This window comes from Danio aesculapii, chromosome 15, assembly GCF_903798145.1.
Source record: "Danio aesculapii chromosome 15, fDanAes4.1, whole genome shotgun sequence".
NCBI classification, from domain to species: domain Eukaryota; kingdom Metazoa; phylum Chordata; class Actinopteri; order Cypriniformes; family Danionidae; genus Danio; species Danio aesculapii.
The window spans coordinates 7,909,368-7,933,975 of NC_079449.1; the positions used below are offsets into that span (position 1 = coordinate 7,909,368).

General features: G+C 34.4%; 1 protein-coding gene across 1 annotated transcript in view; it reads right to left on the minus strand.

Annotated features, from left to right (window-relative positions):
- fat3a (FAT atypical cadherin 3a) overlaps nucleotides 1-24,608 on the minus strand; it is a 129,895-nt gene that overhangs the window by 33,591 nt on the left and 71,696 nt on the right. Inside the window, exons 16-23 of the mRNA XM_056474072.1 lie at nucleotides 22,925-23,068; nucleotides 21,919-22,116; nucleotides 21,536-21,760; nucleotides 19,530-20,106; nucleotides 14,586-14,720; nucleotides 13,698-13,855; nucleotides 9,955-10,423; nucleotides 3,705-3,858 (exon numbers count right to left, since the gene is read on the minus strand). Coding sequence (XP_056330047.1) covers nucleotides 3,705-3,858; nucleotides 9,955-10,423; nucleotides 13,698-13,855; nucleotides 14,586-14,720; nucleotides 19,530-20,106; nucleotides 21,536-21,760; nucleotides 21,919-22,116; nucleotides 22,925-23,068 — 2,060 coding nt within the window. The remainder of the gene's footprint in view (nucleotides 1-3,704; nucleotides 3,859-9,954; nucleotides 10,424-13,697; nucleotides 13,856-14,585; nucleotides 14,721-19,529; nucleotides 20,107-21,535; nucleotides 21,761-21,918; nucleotides 22,117-22,924; nucleotides 23,069-24,608) is intronic.

Genomic DNA, 24,608 nt, shown 5'->3' on the forward strand with positions numbered 1-24,608 from the left:
GAATATTTTCCAAATGCTTTTCAATGAAGACAAGATTTTTTCAACATATTTCTAAACAATAGTTTTCATAACTAGTTTATTTTATCTTTTCCATGATGACAGCACATAATATTTGACTAGATATTTTTCACGATACTAGTATTCAGCTTAAAGTGTGATTTAAAGGCTTAACTACAGTAGGTTAATTAGGTCATTAAGTCATTGGATAACTGTTTGTCCCGAAGACAGTTGGGAAAATTTTTTAAATTTTATTTAACAGGTGAATTTAGTGAGCTAAATTGTCCGTAGTGTGTGTGCGTGTGATTGAGAGTGTATGGGTGTTTCCCAGTGATTGGTTGTAGCTGGAAGGGCATCCGCTGTGTAAAACATATGCTGGATAAATTGGTGGTTCACTCCGCTGAGGTGACCCCTGATTAATAAAGGGACTAGGTTGAAAAGAAAATGAATGAATGAATGAATTAATTTCTTAAGAGGGCTAATAAAACTGACCGTAAAACAGTGTTTCTTCCTTCCAAATTAAAAGAAATAAGACTTTCCTCTAATTAAAATATTTTTTTATATTAAATACTGAAAATGTCTTTGCTTTGTTAAACATCACATATTTGTTAAAAATTGTGAAAAATTTCACTACAAATACAGAAGAAATTGTTAATTAGAAATTAGTCATTAAAATTATTACGCTTAAAAATGTGTTGAAATAACATTAAACATCACATGGGAAATATTTCACAGGAGGGCTAAAAATGTTGTCTTCAACTGTCAACACATACACAGTTAAAGTCTGAATTATTAGCCCCCCTTTGAATTTTTTTGGTCTTTTTTAAAATATTTCAGAGCAAGGAAATTTTCACAGTATGTCTGATAATATTTTTTCTTCTGGAGAAAGTCTTATTTGTTTTATTTCGGATGGAATAAAAGCAATTTAAATTTTTTTTATGAACTATTTTAAGGTCAAAATTATGAGCCCCTTTAAGCTATATTTTTTCGTTAGTCTACAGAACAAACCATCGTTATACAATAACTTGCCTAATTACCCTAACCTGCCCAGATAACCTATACAGTTGAAATCAGAATTATTGGACCCCTGTTTCATTTTTCCCCAATTTCTGTTTAACGGAGAGAAGATTTTTTCAACCCATATCTTTAATAATATAATAATAGTTTTATTAAATCATTTCTAATAACTGATTTATTTTATCTTTGCCATGATGACAGTAAATAATGTTTTACTAGATATTCTTCAAGACACTTCTATACAGCTTAAAGTGACATTTAAAGGCTTAACTGGGTTAATTAGGCGAACTAGGCAGGTTAGGGTAATTAGGAAAGTCATTGTATAACGACGGTTTGTTCTGTAGACTATTGAAATAAAAATAAAGCTTAAAGGGGCTTAATTTTGCCCTTAAAATGGATAAAAAAATAACCATAAAATAAATTAATAAATAAATATATATATACACACACACACAAATATTTTACAATTATTGGTAGTAGTAGTAATAAGACAACGTTTACAATTTTACGATTATAAATTGTTATAATATTATATTTTACATTAAATTATAAGCCCTCCTGCAAGATGTTTATTATTTTTAAATATTTAAAATTATGTTTAAATTTTGCATCTTATTTCGCTAACACTTTATTTTGATGGTCCATTTGAGAATTAGGAGACTGCTTAATATCTGTTGATACTGCTCCTTCAGCAGACATTTAACTGACTATAAGAAACTTAGCAAGTACATCTCAACTTACACTAACCCTAACCTTAACCCTACCCTAACAGTCTACTTATAATCTAATGAGAATTAGTTGGCATGTAAATTCAATGCAACTTAAATTCAACAAACGGACCATCAAAATAAAGCGTGACCCTTATTTCTTGTATTTTGGCTTGAATAAAAGCAGTTTTACAATTTTTACGAATATTTTAAAATATATGTATATATATATATATATTATTACCCCCTTAGGAAATTATATTTTTTAAATTAGTTCAAAGCACTGTTGTTCAATGACTTGCCTAATAAACCCAGTTGACCTAACATTAGCATTTTGCAAAATATCTAGAAAAATATTATGTACTTGCATCGTGGCAAATACAAAAATAAATGATATTAAATTAATTAATTATTAATAAATTAGTTATTGCAAATTAGTTATTCAAACGCAATTAAAATGTGTTTAAAATATCCTCTCTTTCAAAAAATACTTGGGAAATGTTTGAAAAAAAATAATAATACATTTCCCTTCAACTGTATGTAGTTTATAAAGTATTAAAAATATCCTCTGTTGAAAAATACTTTCACTGGAGGGCTAATAGACCCTTCATAAGACTGCTATGATGCATTTAATGGTCATCAGCATCTTAAATTCTTTTTACGTATGCATTATATCATCTCTGCATAAAATTACAAAAAACAAAATAGCCCTCATGCAAGGTGTTTCTAATGCAGCATCTATGGGGAAGAACATAAAAATTGACATTATTCTCTCTTTTGGCTGTCGTTATCAGTCTCGAAAATGCCATTCTTGAAAATGCCATTGTGGAGTTTTTCTCTTTTTATTTTACAAATAGGATTGTAAAAAATGATTTGCTGTACTCTCCTAATTCACTGCGCTCTAAGTTTACCCTACTACGACGATTTATGCTACTGAGAAACCCGGAAACGTGAAAAAGGGTCTGTAATTTGCCCTTTAACTCTACATTACCTGACAAAAGCCTTGTCGTCGATCCCAGTTGTAAGAGCAACAAATAACTCTTGACTTCTAGTTGATCATTTGGAAAAGTGGCAGAAGTTAGATTTTTCCCATGAATCATCTGTTAAACTGCATCCCAATTATCACAAATACTGCACAAGACCTATTGGAACCCACATGGACCCAAGAAGTTATTAGTCAAGTTTGGTGAAGGAAAAGTCGTGGTTTGGGGTTACATTCAGAATGGGGGCGTGCGAGAGATCTGCAGAGTGGATGCCAACATCAACAGCCTGAGGTATAAAGACATTTGTGCTGCCCATTACATTACAAACCACAGGAAAGGGCAAATTCTTCAGCAGGATAGCGCTCCTTCTCATACTTCAGCCTCCACATCAAAATTCCTGATAGCAAAGAAGGTGCTCCAGGATTGGCCAGCCCAGTCACCAGAAATGAACATTATTGAGCATGCCTGGGATAAGATGAAGGAGGAATCTAAAGAATCTTGATGAACTCTGGGAGTCTGACAGGAACGCTTTCTTTGCCATTCCAGATGACTTTATTAAGAAGTGATTTGAGTCATTGCAGAGATGTGTGGATGCAGTCCTGCAAGCTTATTGGAGTCATACACAATATTAACCCTTTTTCCTCTGCACTATGACTTTATATTCTATATTGTACATTATTTCTGTTAAGTGACAAGACTTCTGTCCAAGCAAAGTCAGACCTTACTGTCCTAATTAAATCATTAAAAATCAAGGCATGATCATATTTTATTTTGGTAAAATAAGTGTAATCTAGAGGCCTTTGCCTTTTATATAAGCCACTTCTGATACCAAATGATCAACTAGAAGTCAAGTTATTATTTGTTGTTCCTAAAACTTTAATAGGCGACAAGACTTTTGTCAGGTAGTGTATATCCTTTAAAATGCAATACATCAGTTTTAAACATGTGACTAAAATACTAAACAGCATCAAGTAAAATGTATAAACAGTGTTGAACTGACGTTGCACCGGTGTATCCTCTCTTGCAGCTGCAGATGAAGGCATTTCCTATGGGTTTACAGACTCCGCCGTTCTGGCACGGGTTGGGCATACATACGCTGATCTCAGTCTCGCAGCGCCCTCCGGTGTGCAGAGCGCTGCAACTGCAGGAGAAACCTGAGAGAGAGAGAAAAAAAACACAGACACGCAAAGCTGAGGACAATCACACAGACACACGCCGCTGGGAAATCGCCTGGAAAATGTCAGTGGGTAAACAGTGCGCTGGCTTTATCAGGTCTACACACAAAAACAAACAAACAGACAAACACACACACGTCTGCCAGACACTCCTGCGCAAACGACCTTTACAAAGAGGAGGCGTTCGACACAACAACTCCCACAACACACTCCTGCTCCATTCAGCAGAGAGAACGAGAGAGAAAGAGAAAGAGAGAGAGAGAGAGAGAGAGAGAGAGAGAGAGAGAAAAGAGATTAGAATTAAAAAGAATAGACTAGACTAGACTAGAGTAGAATAGAATAGAATAGAATAGAATATATAGTTGAAAATAAATCACCAGAAAAATAATAGAATAGATGAGACTAGAGGTAGACAGAATAGAATAGAATAGAATAGAATAGAAGAGAAGAGAAGAGAAGAGAAGAGAAGAGAAGAGAAGAGAAGAGAAGAGGAGAATGATAGAATTGAAGGATATAATAGAATAGTGAAGGATAGAATAGAAGGATATAATAGAATAAAATAGAAGAGAATGACAGAATAGAATGGAATAGAATAGAAGAGAAGAGATGAGACGGATAGAATAATAGAATAGAGGATAGAATAGAAGGATAGAAGAGAATAGAATAGAATAGAAAGACAGAGTAGAATAGAATAGAAGGATAGAATAGAATAGAATAAATGAGAAAAGAATAAAATAGAAAAGAATAGAATAGAACAGAAGGATAGAATAGAATAGATGGAAATAGAATAGAATAGAATAGAATAGAATAGATGGAAATAGAATAGAATAGAAGTATGGGTTGCTGGATGGGTTGGCGGTTCATTCTGCTGTGGCGACCGCAGATTAATAAAGGGACTAAGCCGAAAAGAAAATGAACCAATGAATGATAATATAATGTAATACAGGAGAATACAAGAGAATAGAAGGATAGGATAAAATAGAATAGAATACAAGAGAATAGAATAGGTTAGGATAAAATTCCTTAAAAATAATAGGATGGCAATTAAACAGAATAGAATAGAATAGAATAGAATAGAATAGAATAGAACAGAATAGAATAGAATAGAATAGAAGTATGGGTTGCTGGATGGGTTGGCGGTTTATTCCGCTGTGGCGACCGCAGATTAATAAAGGGACTATGCCGAAAAGAAAATGAATCAATGAATGATAATATAATGTAATACAGGAGAATACAAGAGAATAGAAGGATAGGATAAAATAGAATAGAATACAAGAGAATAGAATAGGTTAGGATAAAGTTACTTAAACATAATAGGATGGCAATTAAACAGAATAGAATAGAGAAGAATAGAAGAGGACAGAGTAGAGAATAATAGAAGAAGACAGAATCAAATAGAGTAGAAAAGAAAAGGACAAAATAGAGTAGAACAGAATAGAATGACAGAATTGAATAGAATCGCAGGATAGAATAGAATAAAAGGATAGAAATAGAACAGATTAGAATAGAATAGTAAAGAAGAGAAGGGAAGGATATAATAAAAGAGAAGGACAGGATAGAATAGAATATATGAGAATAGAATAGACTATAATAGAATGATAGAACAGAATAAATAAAATTAGAATAGAACACAATACATAAGAATATAGTATAATAGAAGTGAATAAAAGAGGTCAGAATAGAATTGAGGAGGACAGAGTAGAGAATAACAGAAGACAGAATCAAATAGAGTAAAAAAGAAGAGTAAATAATAGAATATAAGATGATAGAATAGAATAGAGTGGAATAGAGTAGAATAGATTAGGATAAAGCTTCATAAACATAAAACAATAGGAAATTAATATAATTTAATGTAGAGTAGGATAGAATAAAATAGAAGACAGAATAGAATAGTGTATATGATAATAAAAGACAAAACAGAATAGAACTCAATAAAGCAGAACATAAATAGGACAAAATAGAACAGAATAGAATAGAGAAGAATAGCAGAAAATAAAAGAGGACAGAGTAGAGTAGAACAGAAGAGGATTGAAAAGAAAAGAAGAGGGCAGAATAGAATACAATAGTGAAACTAGAAGAGGACAGAATAGAGTAGAAAAGAATAGAATAGAGCAGAGGAGAATAAACAATGACAATAGAATAGAAATGGACAGAATAAAATAGAATTGAATAAAGCTGAACACAAAACAAAAAGACAGAACACAGAGTTTAAGAGAATAGAAGAGGACAGCAAAGAATAGAACAGAATAGAATTAAACAGTAGAATGAGGTTACGTAAAACAACAGGAGAGAACAATAGAATAGAGAATAGAATGTGAAGAATAGAATAGAACAATAACGTTTAACAAAACAACAGGAGGGAACAGAATAGAATAGAGCGGAGGAGAATAGAAGAGGACACAATAGAAATAAATAAAGTTACAGAACAGGATAGAAGAGAGAATTGAATTAAATGGATAAAAAAAGAAGGAATAAGAGATGACACAACAACTAAACAAATGTACTATAAAATAACAAACAAAACAATAAATAGAATAGAATAAAATAGAGGATAGAAGTGGATAGAATAGAATAGAATACAGTTGAACAAAAATAAGACAGAATAGAATATAGGAGAATAGAGGATAATAGAAAAGAACAGAATAAAGTTGAACAAAACAATAGAATAGAATAGAAGACGATAGAATAGAATAAAATAAAGTTGAACAAAACAATAGGACAGAACAGAATGGAGGAGAATAGAATAGAATAGAATACAATAGAGTTGAACAAAACAATAAGGCAGAATAGAATAGAATAGAGGAGAATAGAACAGAATAGAATAAAGTTGAACAAAACAATAAGACAGAATAGAATAGAATAGAGGAGAATAGAACAGAATAGAATAAAGTTGAACAAAACAATAAGACAGAATAGAATAGAATAGAGGAGAATAGAACAGAATAGAATAAAGTTGAACAAAACAATAAGACAGAATAGAATAGAATAGAGGAGAATAGAACAGAATAGAATAAAGTTGAACAAAACAATAAGACAGAATAGAATAGAATAGAGGAGAATAGAACAGAATAGAATAAAGTTGAACAAAACAATAAGACAGAATAGAATAGAATAGAGGAGAATAGAACAGAATAGAATAAAGTTGAACAAAACAATAAGACAGAATAGAATAGAATAGAGGAGAATAGAACAGAATAGAATAAAGTTGAACAAAACAATAAGACAGAATAGAATAGAATAGAGGAGAATAGAACAGAATAGAATAAAGTTGAAGTATAAACAACAGGACAAAACAGATTAGAGTAGATAAAAACCGAACAATAGAATAGAAAAAGAGAAACTAATGATTGAGAAGAAAAGAGATTAGATGAGGAAAGTAAGACACAAAAACAGGACAAGATGTAAAAACTAAAGAGAAGAGAGAAGGGGGAAGAAGAGCAGGAGAGAGCAGGCGATGAGAACAGAAGCTGATCTGAGATTTCCTAGAGAGCATGTGGAAATCAGAGGCTGATTTAATCATCATAATTGCTCATTTGGTCTCCATCAGACTGGGTGGATGTGAATTAGAGCTTCACTCAGCAGACAGAAGCTGAGCTGATCTGACTTAAGCCAAAACTGAGCAAAAGCTTATTAACCAGAGTAATTACATCACCCAAGCAGATTAACCAGAGAGTAATTGAAGAAACCGGCGGGATTAATTATAACATTAAGAAGAATCCTGTTCACAGGCCTAAAACCTGCCATTTCTGGAGGGTTCGGATAGGCTGGTTGCAATTATCAATATATCAACTTATTTCACAATACATAGACATGACATACTATTATATATCACTCATCAAATAAACGTAAAGTGATTTTACATTCTACATCACCACTGTTAAAGTTTAGATTAGGACATTTACTTTTAAGCATCAAAAAAAAAAAATTTAAATTAAATTAAAGGGATAGTTCACGCAAAAATGAGAATTGACTATTTACTCAGTGGTTCCAAACCTTTATGAGATCTTTTTTTTCTTCTGTTGAGCACAAAAGACATTGTTTCGAAGGAAGCTGAAAACCTGTAACCACTGACTTCCATAGTTGGAAAAACAAATGCTCAATAGTTACAGGTTTCCAAACATTTTTTCAAACATCTTCTTTTGTGTTCAACAGAAGAACGAAACTCAAACAAGTTTAAAACCGTAAATGATGACAGAATTTAAATTTTGGGGTGAACTATCCCTTTAAGAATGAAACGTTTGTTGGCCTCTTGAAAGTATTTGTCTAAGTACACTTAGCATTATTAGATTCTTTCTTGTAAAATAATTATATAATCAGTGGCATAGAATAGAATAGAATAGAATAGAATAGAATAGAATAGAATAGAATAGAACAGAATAAAAAGTAGAAGAATAGGGCATAATAGAACAAAAGATGACAGAACAGAATAGAATAGGACCGAATAGAAAAGAAGACAGAACAGAATAGAATAGAGTAGAGGAGAATAAATGGAATAGAATAGAGAATAGAACAGGACAGAATAGAATAGAAGCGGTCAGAATAGAATAGAGGAGAATAGAAGACGTCAGAATAGAACAGAAGAGGAGAGAACATATTTGAAGAGGACAGACTAGAATAGAATAGAACAGAACAGAGGAGGACAGAATAAAAGTGGACATAATAGAATAGGAGAATAGAAGAGGACAGAATAGAACAGTGGAGAACGTAATATATTTGAAGAGGACAGAATAGAATACAATACAATAGAATAGAATTGGATAGAATAGAACAGAGGAGGACAGAACAGACTCGAATAGATAGGAATAGAAGAGGACAGAATAGAACAGAGGACGACGTAATATATTTGAAGAGGACAGAATAGAATAGAACAGAGCAGAGGAGGACAGAACAGACTCGAATAGATAAGAATAGAAGAGGACAGAATAGAACAGAGGACGACGTAATATATTTGAAGAGGACAGAATAGAATAGAATAGAACAGAGCAGAGGAGGACAGAACAGACTCGAATAGATAAGAATAGAAGAGGACAGAATAGAACAGAAGAGCACACAATATATTTAAAGAGGACAGAATAGAATAGAATAGATGAGGACAGAATAGAATATTGTATATAAGAACAGGACAGAATAGAATAGAACAGAGCATACAAGAATAGGACATAATATAACAGAAGAAGACAATAGAATAGAAGAGAACAGAATACAGTACAGGAGCATAGAAGTGGACAGAATAGAATAGAATAGAATAGAAGAGGACATAACAGACTAGAATAGATAGGAATAGAAAAGGACAGAAAAAGTGGACTGAATAGCGTAGAGGAGAATAGAACAGAATAGAATAGAATAGAATAGAGTAGAGTAGAGTACAGAAACATAGAAGTGGACAGAATAGAATAGAAGAGGTCAGAACAGAAGAGATTAGAGGAATAATAGAATAGAATAGAATAGAATAGAATAGAATAGAATAGAATAGAATAGAATAGAATAGAATAGAATAGAATAGAAAAGAGGACAGGACAATAGAAGAGGACAGGATAGAATAGAAAAGATCATAACAGACTATAATAGATAAGAATAGAAGAGGACAGAATAGAGTAGAGGAGAATAGAAAAGAACAGAATATAACAGAAGAGGACTTAATATACTTAAAGAGGACAGAATAGAATAGAATAGAATAGAATAGAATAGAATAGAATAGAATAGAATAGAGTGGATACGAATTACAGAAAAGAACAGAAGACAGAATCGAATAGAACAGAGTGGATAAGAACAGAACATAATAGAAGAGAAGAGGACAATAGAATAGAAGCGATCAGAACAGAAGAGATTAGAGGAGAACAGAATAGAATAGAGTAGATAAGAATAGAAATGAACAGAAAACAACAGAACGGAATATAGTAAAGGAGAATAGAAGAAAACAGCACAGATGGAATAGAAATTATTAAAAGATGCGGACGTGTTCTTTTAAAATGTTCTTAAAAGAATAATAATATCACTCTTATTTTTGTGACAATACATCGTGCAGCAAAAATTCTTAATCACGACAGGCCCAGGCCCGGAGACCCAGAATCTCACCTCCAGATGGCAGGCTGATACAGGTGGCGCCATTGAGGCAGGGCTGAGCAACACACGCGTCAGGATACAGAACACATCCCAGTTTGAGATCCGTCAATCCAACCACTTCCGCATACGGACTACGCTTGTTCTGGAGTGGCAGTTCATTATCATTGAGCACCACTGAGTCTAGACATCCCTGGAATCCATTGGTGACTCTCGGACCCTTCCTCTCAGTCAAGCTCCGGGCATCTGGAGGTGACACTTGCGCTCCGAAATAAATGGACAGATCTGCTCCTAAAGGCCGGAATTTGGCAGTGGTCAGTCGCCGCTCCACGTACATATCATCTAAAGAGAGGCTGCTGTAGTTTCCTCGCAGCTCCACGACCACGTGGTGCCAGTTCCCGTCATTTACCAGCCGGCCGGAGATCCCGATGCTCCTGGGACTGTTCCCACAATCCAACTGGAACCACAGCTTTCCCTCTTCGATCTGTCAATCAAATGCAGATATAGTCTATATTGAACAATGGAAAGCCAAAACGTAAATATAGCCAGTATATTCCTTTTCCCAAAAAGGTTTGTCAAATTTTTATTAGTGCTGGGTGATTAATCGAAGGTGATGCCGATGTGCTAGTTAGTAAAGTTCGTTCTAGTTCGTAGTTCTAGCTTGTTATAGATGCTTCTGGGACTGTTCCCATAATCCAACTGGAATCACAGCTTTCCCTCTTCAATCTGTCAATAAAACAGATATAAGACCCTTTCACACAGTGATACCAGTAAATATCTGGAACATTACTGGGACAACTTTACCAGTAAATTCATATAAAAGGTGTTCACACAGGCACGGACGTTCCGGAATTTTTCCTGAAAAGACCGTTCAGACATCCATTCCAAAATACAGGCAAATTCTGACATCATTAACCAGAAATGACCTATAAACGACAGCGCTTGTATTTGTAAACATAGAAGGGGTCCGGCGTTTGTGTTTTGTGCAGAAGGGGTCCGGCGATTTCACTTTTCATTTAAGACTTTAGCATTTATGCAGCTGCTTTGTGAGACATCGAGGCTGAAACGTAAACCACAGCTAAATGTTTACACACTTGACTACATTACAAATTCTGTGGATGGATGAGTATTGTGAACAACTTGTAAGAAAACATATGGAGGAACACTTTTACATGTCGAGATGTTCATAATATGTGTGTGTGTGCTAGCGCTCACCGGCTGCTTCACGTGTACACACATCAAGCAACAGAAGCAGAGCTTGAAAGTAAACAAACACTGGTTTATCATAAGCATTTTATCGATATTTTTTACACAGTTGGCATTAAGAAGGAACATAGAAATGTTATCTGACTAACATCTAGCAGCTAAATGTGTCTGGAAAAATATTCAAAAGCTTTTATTTTGATAAACCGCGCGTATGTGAATTCGTCTGAGTGTTCTGATTGGCTGAAGTAGACGTCTCATGTCGCAGAACGCAAAAGAAGGATTGCCAGAAAGATCATTCCAGAAATCTTCCTCCTGCGTTAACACAGCGCAGCATTCTGGCAAATTATCGGTAATGTTACAACTTCTCTTTCCAGAAAATGTAATAAATACATTTATAAAAATTGATAAATTTACCGGTATTTTCAGAAAATGTTCCAGAAAATTACCAGCAATTTTCCGGAAAGGTCTGTATGTGTTATATTGAACAATGGAAAGGCGATTCTTAAATATAGCCAGTATACTATTCCTTATCGAAATAAAAGTTTGTCAAATTTTTATTAGGCCTGGTTGAACCTTTTAAAGTCAAGTGCTATTTTGGGCTTTCCAGCTGGATTTTGCCTACCCAAATTCAAAAACTTCCCAAATCCACTTTTGCACAGGTATAAATGCAAAAGTTTGGTCTCATTTTAAAGAAAACCCTTTGAATTTTCATAAAACACTGTTGAAAGTGATTACAATAATTGTATATGTCGTCTGTGTAATAAAAAACCCCTCCAAAATTAATTTTGTTGGTTCCTTCACATGACAGTAATCATAGGAAAACAGAAAAATTTCTTTATTATAATCTATGCAAAAGTTATTATATTTCAACTGATGAAAGAATGGAACCACTTGTGGGGGTATTGGGCCAGTACGGACCTTTAAAATGTAAGGAATGCGAAAGTAAATGACGTTACGGACCGGGCACGCATAGTTTAATTAAAGATAACTGTGATGCGCAGGAAATTACGCTTGTTCTAGTTTGTTCTAGATGCTCCTGGGACTGTTCTCACAATCCAACTGGAACCACAGCTTTCCCTCTTCAATCTGTCAATCAAATGATATCGTGTATATTGAACAACAGAAAGGCAAACTCAAATATTATCTTTATTCTACAATGTGGACGTGTGCTCGTTTTTGCGATTGTTTTACAACTTCCGGTTGAGTTGTCTATGAGAGCAATTACTAAGAATAATAAATGCCAGAAAACAGTCAAACTACTTGCTCTACAAACAAGTGTGATCATGACAATTCATAAAAAAAAGAATAATCTAATAAGATAACTTCAGTTTGCAACATTAAGCAGCACAACAAGCTGCTTTTAATGTCTAAAAATTAATGGAAGTGAATGAGACTGGAAGTCTTGGGCCAAAAAGATAAAAAAAAAAAATTGAAGCGATTGCGATGCACTTGTTAGTAAAGCTTGTTCTGGTTTGTAGTTCCAGCTGGTTCTAGACACTCCTGGTTCCCATAATCCAATTGGAACCACAGTTTTTTTCGTTTTTGATTAACAACATGAAAACAATTGAAATAAATATATAAATTAAATATAGCCTGTATACTATTCCTTAACCCCCCAAAAAGTTTGTCTAGAGGTCAAAGTTTGTCAAAAGCTTGTCCTATTAAATCTGCAGAACATGCTTTCAGAACAGAAGCAATATTTTGCCTTTGTGAGAATACAAAAAACCCGTTTTTCAGAGCATTTTGAATGGTAGTCTTTAACGTTCATTTTAAAATGTAATTAGAATGAACTACATGAACACAGAGGCAACCACTGTATCACTGTTCTTCATGCTGGAGTGCATGACATTGGGCATTTTTTTGCACAGAGTTGACTTTTTTAGCTGCAGGCACAGATAGCGCTCCATTAAAAAAGGTTGGAGCACATAAACAGCATGCAAAACAATTGCTACCAATGGAAAGCAATGTTAAAAAGATGCCTTTCACTGGTGTGATCGGGGGTACACAGAGGTCAGAATTATTAGCCCCCATTTGATTTATTTATTATTTTTTAATATATATATTTTCTAAACAAGAGCAAGGAAATTTTCACAGTATGTCTGATAATATTTTTTCTTCTGGAGAAAGTCTTATTTATTTTATTTGGGCTAGAATAAAAGTTTTACACTTTTTAAGAGCCATTTTAAGGTCAAAATTATTAGCCCCTTTAAGCTATTTTTTTTCGATAGTCTAAAGAACAAACCATTATTATACAATAACTTGCCTAATTACCCTAACCTGCCTAGCGAACCTTATTGACCTAGTTAAGCCTTTAAATGTCACTTTAAGCTGTATAGAAGTGTCTTGAAAAATATCTAGTAAAATATTATTTACTGTCATCATGGCAAAGATAAAAGAAATCGGTTATTAGAAATTAGTTATTAAAACTATTATGTTTAGAAATAGGTTGAAAAAAATCTCTCCGTTAAACAGAAATTGGGAGAAAAAATAATCAGGGGGGCTAATATTTCAGGGGTGTTAATAATTCTGACTTTAACTGTATGTGCTTGTACCTTCAGCACACTGCAGGGGTCCGCTCGTGTGTACATGATGATTCCTTTACTCTGCAGTGTTCTGATGCGCAGCGCTAACTTCATCTCTCCACTTCTCTCTCCATCCGTCACTCTGTACTTGATATAACTGTTCCCAGAGAAGCTCAGAGAGGTGTGTCCTGAAAGACGAGAAAACACACAACATTGATTTAGAAATAAGTGGGCCTTAGGGCTAAATGCCACAAAAATGCTTCACAAATCTGGTCGCCAATTACTCACCCTCAACCTTTATACGTTTCTGTTAACCACAAAAGGAGATAAAAGGAAAATAAAAGCCATTGCCTTTTATAGTATTTTTTCCTATTATAGATGTCAGTGGTTACAAATTTCTAACATTCTCCAAAAATCTTGTGCTCAACATAAGAAAGGTTTGGAACCACTTTATGATGATCCATTCATTTGGCTTTGTCTCTATTTCAAGGGTTACCATAGCAGAATGAACCGCCAACTATTCCAGCATATGTTTTATGCAGGGAATGCCCTTCCAACCGCAACCCCGTGCTGGGAAACACCCATTCTAACTCATTCTCACACACAGTTTATTTCATACATTCAGTTTATTCAATTCACACCTATAGTGCATGTCTTTTGACTGTGGGGGAAACCGGAGCACCCAGAGGAAACCCACACCAACAAGGGGAAAACATACAGACTAAACTGACACAGAGCTGACCCAGCTGGGACTTGAATCAGTGACCTTCTTGCTGTGAGGTGACAGTGCTAACCACTGAGCCACCCAGTTTATGCTGATAATATATTTATTTTAGGGTGATCTCTACTGTTAATGGGACTCTGGTGCACCATTATTACTTAAGATGTTTGACACGGGGTCAGAAGTGGTTACTGTACCTGCACACTCTCCCAGTTTGCCCGGTGGACACTGGCATGCATACGGCCCTCTGCTGCTGTCTGTGCCCACACACTGCATATCACCAGGACACCTCATATCCGCACACACCTCTGACGCAGCAGAACAGCTCCCGTCTAAGAGAAACACAAAAAACTATTACTTAAAGGTCCATATACTCACCATAAATTTTAAAATATTGCAAAAATGACAATGGCAGAAACAGAATTACAAATATGTACATTTTTTTTCAAATATATTAAAGGGAGAGTTCACCCAAAAATGAAAATTTACCCAATATTTACTCTCCCTCAAGTGTTTCCAAACCTTTATGAATTTCTTTCTTCTGTTAAACACAAAAGAAGAAGTTTTGAAGAAAGCTGAAAACCTGTAACCACTGACTTCCATATAAGGACAAACAAATACTATGAAAGTCCATTCCTCAAAATATATGCTTTTGTGTTTAGCAGAATAAAGAAACTCATAATGGTTTGACGCAAGTAAACAGTGATTAAATGATGACAGATTTTCTTTTAAATTTTTGGGTTAACTCTCCATTTATGTAGGGGTCTCCAACACAATATCAGGAGTTTTTAAAATACCATGTTACCGGCTCTTTAATTTCAGGTCTAAACAGGGTCTGAGATATTACAGTTGTTACCAGAAGGGATACAGCTGCAGCTGGAAGTTAACAAGAATTATTTATATTATTTATACAATAACTCATTCATTGTATTTTATTAATGTCTACCCCTACCCTCACAGTAATTTAAAAACAGAATTATTCAGAGTTTTATTCAAATTATATATTAAAATACCTATTAGGCATGTTTTACCAACAACTACCCCTTCCCCAACCCTCATAGTAATGTAAAAACAGTAATTATACAGAGTATTATGCATATTATTTATTAAATTACCCATTAAATGTATTTTATTAATTATTGTAATTTTGTAAAATTGTATTTTATTGTAATTTATTAATTAACAAAAAAATATTCATATTATTTATTGAATTACAGATTAAAGACCAAGTATTATTCAGATTATTAATTAAATTGCCCATTAACATTTTATTAACCCCTATCCCTACTCCAACCATAAACTCAACCCTCACAGTAATGTTAAAACAGTAATTATACCAAGTATTATTCAGATTATTTATTGAATTGCCCATTAATAATATCTTAATAACCACAATCCCCACCTCAACCCTAAACTCAACCCTCACAGTAATGTCATAACAGTAATTATACCAAGTATTATTCAGATTATTTATTGAATTGCCCTTTAATAATATCTAAACCACAATCCCCACCTCAACCCTAAACTCAACCCCCACAGTAATGTAAAAACAGTAATTAAAACAGATTATTATTCTGATTATTTATTAAATTGCTCATTAATTATATCTAATTAACCCCTATCCCTACCTCAACCATAAACACAGCCCTCACAGTAATGTAAAAACAGTAATTATGCGAAGTATTATTCAGATTTTTTTATTAAATTACCCATTAATCATATCTCATTAACCCCTATCCCTACCTCAACCATAAACTCAAACCTCAAAGTAATGTAAAAACAGTAATTATACTGATTATTAATCAGATTATTTATTAAATTGCCAATTAATAATATCTTAATAACCACAATTCCCACCTCAACCCTAAACTCAACCTTTACAGTAATGTAAAAACAGTAATTATACCAAGTATTATTCAGATTATTTATTAAATTGCCTATTAATCATTTATTATTAACCCCTAGCCCTACTGCAACACTATACCTAACCCTCACAGCAATGTAAAAACAGCAATTATACCAAGTATTATTCAGATTATTAATTAAATTACCCATTAACCATACCTCATTACCTCCTATTCCTACCCCAACCCTATACCCAACCCTCAAAGTAATGTCATAACAGTAATTCTACCAAGTATTATTCAGATTATTTATTAAATTACCTATTAATCATATCTTATTAACCCATATCCCTACCCCAACCCTAAACTCAATGCTCACAGTAATGTAAAAACAGTAAATATTGCTGTACGGTAACTGTATCGTTTTTAATAATATAAATAATTCTAAGCCGCAGATGTCTCCTATCTAGACTTCTTTAGATATTACTGACCACAACATTTTTTTCTGAACAACTAGCTGAATTCCCACTGCACTAAAAGTGTGTGTTCCTATTTCTGCTGTGTCTGAGTGCAAGGACGAGGCCTGTGTTTGAGAGTGTGCTTTTTTTTTAAGTGCATGCTCAATCGGCGGGCTTATGTAAGAGCTTTTCACACTGCGCTTCACCCTGGGTTAATATCTTTTAAACACCAGGTTAACACCATTTAACCTCCAGTTATGGAAGGTTTTGTGTGTTTAATTTTAAAGGAGGCTGGTGCTGCTTTTGTACACAGCGTGAAGCACCGCAACGCTCGGCTGTTTTATTGTTATGGTGAGTTTAGCAACAGACAACAGATCAGAAAGTCACTCTGGCATTAAATATCCACATTAACACAGCATGCTTGCTATTTTTTTTTGGTTGGAAATGGCTAAAATTGTTGCAAAATCGAACCTAAACTCTAAATTTGGTTGTCTTATGTATTATTTGTTTAAATGAAGAGAGTGGGATATTGATGTGAATTGCATGCAAAATTATAACTGATCAACATATATACAGTATTTACGCATTTGTGGAATTTATGGATAAGAACGTTTATCAAAATAAACATTATTGATGATTTTAGTTGCATATTTACATGAACCCTGTGCAGATTATTAATGAAAATGACCTAATACTCAATGAAATGTATCTAAATAAATAAGCATTATAATATTCTGAACATCAACTATATTTTAATGCACTAATACTTTTCAATACAACACAATAACTAACAAATAATTAAAATCAAATGAAAACTTTGGAATACTTTTTATTTTAGTTCATGTTTACAAAGAGGAAACATTACTGTAAATATAGATCTCAAACTGGATTCCTGGAGGGCCGCGGCTCTGAACAGTTTTGCTACAACTCTATTAAACACAGCCGATCCAAATAATTCAGGTGTTCAAAAGAGTCATGAACACTGTCATTAGTTAGATCAGTTGCGTTTGATTAGGGTTGGAGCAAAACTGTGCAGAACTGCAGCCCTTCAGGAATCCAGTTTGAGAACTATGCTGTAAATTGTTATCAAAAATGCTATAATACAAATATTTCCAGCATATGACATAAATATATCAATATTCAAATATAAAAGTTGTAATTATGACATGCTAAATCCAAATGAGAAGATCTTTTAACCAGGAGGTCACTTAAAAGTTATGAAATTATGATAATTATTTGTGAAAGTATTAAAATGTGAGCTAAAAAGTTAAAAACGGTCCATTTCTATTGCTGCACATCCATATTTTTAACTCATAATTATGACCTGGTATGCTAAAATGTATAGTTAAGTCATACATTTTTGACTTTTTAAAATTATGTTCTGGAGACCAGTCCCGTCTGACCAGTTGACCGAAAAGAGGAAACAATAGACATAGCCATGCTGTGAAACTGACCATTTGCATTACTTTGGAGACAGTCAGGGCTCAGAAAAACCAAGATATTTTAGGGTCTGTCGCACCAGTTATATATATATATAGATAATATAAATGTATATTCCCACACCCTTTATTTTAATGTACAATTCACACTATTAACATGTGTTTAAAAACCCCTTTTATGTGGTCAGTAGCTGGGCAGGTTTCATCCATTCTGCAGACTTACATGCTGATGAGATCAGGCTTGAAAAGGCAGTTTATCCTGCCGACAACAACACTTCATTTGCATGCTTTGTTTTAGAATGTATAAAAAACTAGTGCTTGCTGTACAGTTGAGAGTTTTCTTTCGATGACGCCACAGCCACGCTGAGTTCTTCTTATTAAAGGATTCTGCTTTAAAGACAACCGAAAGTTCTCCCTGGTTTTTTGGGCTCTTCTTAGAATTTCACAACAGTTTGGTGCCGTGAGCCAGACTAGAGAAATTCACAACAACACTGAAAAAAGTGTTGCATGCAAAACTGTTGCAAACAATTTATTTGTGTTGAATTTAAGCAAACAAATTAAATTTAATAATGTTCAACTTAATTTGTTTAAATTCAGCCCAAATAAATTGTTTACAACCACTTAACCTAAAAAAATTGAGTAAATCCAAGGAATCATCTTTGAATCATTTTTTTCAGTGAAGGGTGATCTTTTCACTCATTCTAATAAGCTCCACACACCGCTGCAGATGAACGCTGGTGTTCCTGTTTTTTACTTAAGTAATAATTTTTGGACTTTTTTTGGACATAATTTGATTTATTTATTATAAAAAAAATCCATAAAATGATGATGTATGCTAAAAAATCCTATTTTTACAGGTAAAAAATTTGTAGTTTATTGAGCTAAATGTCTTAGTTAAGGGCTTGTTTTTACTGTGAATTGTTCATTGAACCTATTAAAACACATTGCATTAAATTGTACCTGTTTGCTAAAAAATTTTACTTTTACAGTAAAAAAATTGTAGTTTATTGAGCTAAAAGTGAATTTGTTGACTTTATTGGACTTAATTTGATTTATTTATTATAAAAAAATCCATAAAATGATGATGTATGCTAAAAAATCCTATTTTTACAGGTAAAAAATGAGTAGCTTATTGAGCTAAACGTCTTAGTTAATGGCTTGTTTTTACTGTGAATTGTTCATTGAACCTATTAAAACCCATTGCATTAAATTGTACCTGTTTGCTAAAAAATTTTTACTTTTACAGTAAAAAAAGTAGTAGTTTATTGAGCTAAAAGTTGCAGTTGATTGTTTGTTATTAGTGTGAATTTAACCCATTAAAACCCATTACAATAAATTGTACCTGACCCAAATCACTGCTTTTTACTTCAACACATTCTAGTCCAATAAGCTCCACTCACCACTGCAGACGCATCTGGTGTTCCTGTGAAACTTGGGCGACACAAAGCTGGTTTTGGTGGAGCTGTAAGTGAGCAGACTGTGCGAGTCCAGCGTGATGGTTTGTTCACACTGTGCCTCTCTGCAGTCCAGACCTGAGCAGTTTTTATCCAGGACCGCAGACACTCTCAGCACCTGATCCAGCTGCCGGCGGGCCGAGCTCAGCTTCTGGGTCACTAAAGCTGCCTTATAAAAGCCTCCACCTTCAGCGCTTTCCACAGCCACCAGCAGGTCCAGCTGCCCAGTTGCCTCCACCGGCTGCACACTGAGCACGTGCAGAGCGTCGGGACGGGATGTGGACATGACGCTGGACAGGACGCGTCTGACGGAGGGCAGGTGACGGGAGATGAAGTCGTGAGGGGAGACACGGTCGAATCGGACAGTGACGGCATCGTGAAGCATCTCCACTGAGGCCTGCTCCACGTGCACACTCACGGGAACGGTCACAGTGAAGCGGCCATCGGTGACTGTGGCATTTAGGGTGTAGCGGCCTGCGTCCAGACCACTCAGAGCAATGATACGACCGTCACGAGGACTCACCTGACAGACAGGAACAAAAAAAATGATAGGTATCATAAGATTTAAAACATTTAAAGGCAAAATGATAGTTTTATAATACATGTCTGATGTGATATAAGTAATTAAATTTAATTATATACATTTTACACTTTGAGTTGACGTGAATTGACATATTAGTCTGTTCCTTATGGCAAAATGGACTAAAAAGGAAGTATGCCTTGCAAGATGCATTCAGTAAAAAATCATGAATGAAATAAATGAATGAAATAAAAATGAAATGAAATAAAAAAATAAAAGATAAAAAAATTATATAAATATATAAACAAAAAAAAAAAAAACAAAACAAAACAAAAAAAAAAAAAAAAAAAATATATATATATATATATATATATATATATATATATATATATATATATATATATATATATATATATATATCAATATATATATATATATATATATATATATATCAATATATATATATTTTATAGTTATTTTTTTAACTAATAAAATTTAATAAAACATAAAATAAAGAACGAATAAATAAATATTAAACATTTTAAAACACAACAGTAAAACATTTTTAAAATGTATATTACATTAATATATTTTTAAAAAGGCAGTAATACTTTACAACAGGCTTCATGAGTTAAGATTAGCAAATCCATTAACTAACATTAACTAGTAACAAATAACACAATTGTTCAGTGTGCATTAATTTTGGTAACAATAGACAATACACATAACATTTCATCTAATATAATACAATAATTTTGTTACCCTCTGTCCAATTATATCCTTTCCAATTCAATTATTAATTTATAAAATAGAATTATAATATGTATAACTGTTTAAAAATAAAAAAATTCATTCAATGATTTTCCTTCTGCTTAGTCCTTTTATTCATCAGGGGTCGCCACAGCAGAATGAACCGCCAACTATTCCAGCATATATTTTACACAGCGGATGCCCTTCCAGCTGCAACCCAGTACTGGAAAACACCCATACACACTCATTTACACACATACACTATGGCCAATTTAGTTTATTCAATTCATTTATTGTGCATGTCTTTGGTCTGTGAGGGAAACCGGAGGAAACCCATAGGGGGAGAATATGCAAACTCCACACAGAAACACCAACTGATCCAGCCGGGACTCGAACCAGCGATGTTATTGCTGTGAGGTGACAGTGCTAACCAATGAGCCACCGTGACGCCAACATAAAAATTGTACGATTTTATTTTAAATACTGTGTAATAACTGTATAATATTGAAAACTAAATAATAAAACAATTACTAGTAAAGGTTTTATGGATGAAAACATTTGGCAATGCCTAATCTAATATATGCCAAATCTCTACTAACGACAAAAATGCTAATATAAAATGAATATGCTAATGTGGCATTCAGATGAAGTAAACACAATCCACTGTCTCACACTGCAGTACCTTGAAGAGGCTGCTCTGCTGGTGTGTGTGTCCGTAGGTGAGGATATCGAAGGCGTCCTGGTCTGTGGCGTGGATCTGCCCGATCACTCCTCCCGGAAACTCATCCTCCATGGTCACGATGTGCACGTGTAGAGGAGACGCCGCCGGTTTATGAACACTTTCCTCAATCACACGCACTAAAACTGAGGCCACAGACGACAACGGTGGACGACCACTATCGCTGGCCTGATGGAGGAGGAAGAAAACACTGTGATTGGCTAAATCAAGCATGAATCAAACCACAGAAATAATGCTATTACAACTCAGCTCAATTCATCGTTAGTGCTTTTTAAAATAATAGTAAATAATCCCTTTTTACAGTGCAGGTCCACATTTCTCATTACCTGCACATGAATGACGTATTCTGTTCCTTCAGACCTCCGAAACACCTGACTGGATGTCAGCAGTCCCTCCCTGTCCAGTTTAAACCACGCCCCCTCGTTTCCTGATAGGATGCGGAAGTGAAAAGGCGGGCCGTTGTGACTGGCATCCTTATCAATGACGGACAGCTGCAGGACACTCGTTCCCAGAGGCTTGTTCTCCTGTCCAGCAGAAAAACGCTTGTGTTAAAGGAAGCGTTCAGCCGAAAATGAACATTCCCTCACCCTCAGGCCAGACAAGATGTAGGTGCATTTTTAAAAGCACAGACTGTCATTTTGTTTCATGTCACAGTTACATTTAAACCTTTTTATTTTTAATATTTATTTAACATTTTACAAGCATAAACAACAACTATCAAGAAGAGATCGAAAGGAAAAATGGGATAAAAGTAGAGAATACAAAAAACAAGCTGTATAGTTACACACTTACATAAATCAAAAACGTACATGCACTGTTAGGGGCCGATCTCACCAGATGCGCTTTTTGTGTTGAGAGGCGAATCTTTTGAATGGTTTAGTAATGGCCGTCAATGTTTTGCGTGCTGCTTATGCGGCCTGTGCGCCTCGCATTTTAACTGCCTGCTGTGACTCACGTATTTGCTGCATAGATATATACACTAGATATCGCGAACTGAATGACCTAAAATGGCCGTAGTGTATGAGTGTGTGTGTAAATGTGAGAGTGTGTGGGTGCTTCCCAGTACTGGGTTAGGGCTGGAAAGACATCCGCTGCATAAAACATATGCTGGAATAGTTGGTAGTTTATTCTGCTGTGTTGGCCCATGATAGAGACTAAGCTGAAGGAAAACTAATAAATAAATGTTCTTCATTGTTCTGCTGAAGATAAACGTCATCTACATCTTGGACGACTTGAGGGTGCCTAAATAATCAGCTCAATTTCATGCTGGTTCGAACCATCCAATTAAATTCATACATGATTGCTGGATTCATACATCGCTCATTAGCATACCTGTATAACTGCAGTGTGATTGGCCGGCGTGAATGTGGGCGGGTTGTCGTTGACGTCAGAGATGTCGATGTTGACCAGAACAGTTGAGGACATGGCAGGAGTCCCGCTGTCCAGAGCTCTCACAGACAACGAGTAACTAGCCATCTACACACACAAACACACACACACACACAGCGAGAGTAGTTTAAAACATGCAGAATCACAGATGAGTACAGAGTAAAGAAAGATGAACACACATCTATAGTTGAAGTCAGAATTATTCGCGCTCCTTTGAATTTTCTTTTCTTTCTTTTTCAGATATTTCCCAAATGATGTTTAACAGAGCAAGGAATTTTTCTCAGTATTTCCTATAATATTTTTCTTCTGGAGAAAGTCTTATTTGTTTTATTTCGGCTAGAATAAAAGCAGGTTTTAATATTTTTTGAAGCCATTTTAAGGTCAGTATTATCAGCCCCATTAAGCAATATTTGTTTTCGATAGTCTACAGAACAAACCTCTGTTATACAATGACTTGCTTAATTATCATAACTTGCCTAATTAGCCTAGTTAAGCCTTTAAGTGTCACTTTAAGCTGAATACAAGTATCTTGAAAAATATCTAGTCAAATATTATGTGCTTTCAGCATGGCAAAGAGTAAAGAAATCAGTTATTAGAAATGAGTTATTAAAACTATTATGTTTAGAAATGTGCAACTCATTTTGCTCCCATTTTCTTTTCATTAATAGGACTGTATTTTAGACCTTTACGGCATATTTTCTCTCCCTCTAAACTCCACTTATAAACTTATAAGGGATTCATTTTCTAAATTAACTATCATTCCCCCTCTTTTTTGCAGCTTAGCTACAATTAAAGTACTTTGGAGAGGATTAACATTCAAAAGTTCAAAGAGTACGCATACATCTTACATTAAAGGGGTATTTAAAAAGAGCCATGAAATGATCTGACCCCTTTTAGTGGAATATAATTAAACCGACTCTTTAGGCTGAAGACAACAATGACTTCATTACACTAAATGACTTGAGAATGAAAAGGAAACTCGGGCTGAAATGTAGTGAAGCTTTAGCTCCATCTAGTGGTTACAGTTATATAATCGCCTGGTCTACTAGCCAAATTAAGACGCATTCATTTATATTCAGTTCATTGAATGTTTTTAGTAAACAACGATAAAAGAAGTTTTTAAATAGATATATTATTATTATCCAAATAGAACATAAAAAACATCTTACCAAGCACAAACTTTTGGATACTGACTAGGCTAGTAAAATAAGTAGACAATTTTTAATGTTGGGTTGAGAAAACCTAACCAGAAAGTTTGTTTTAGCATGTTGCTAGCATGTTGTCAGCATGATTTATACAATATTTATTTAATGCTTTACTCATTGCAGCTTTTAGAGTAGACTGTTGCTAGCACGCTGAACACACTAGCATGCTGGACACATTGCTAGCTATTAGCTCATAAACAATATGTTGCTTAGGTAGATTAATAATCATTTGAAGCATATTTAGGTTTTAGCAGGCTGCTAACATATTTCTAACTATTAATTATTGAACATTTTTGCCTTATCACTGCTAAACCCCTCCAAAACAAAAAACCTTAAACCAGCCTAAGCTGGTTGGGCAGTTTTAGGGAGGTTTTGACCACTTCCAGGCTGGTTTTAGCTGAAGGCTGGGAGATCAGCTGGAA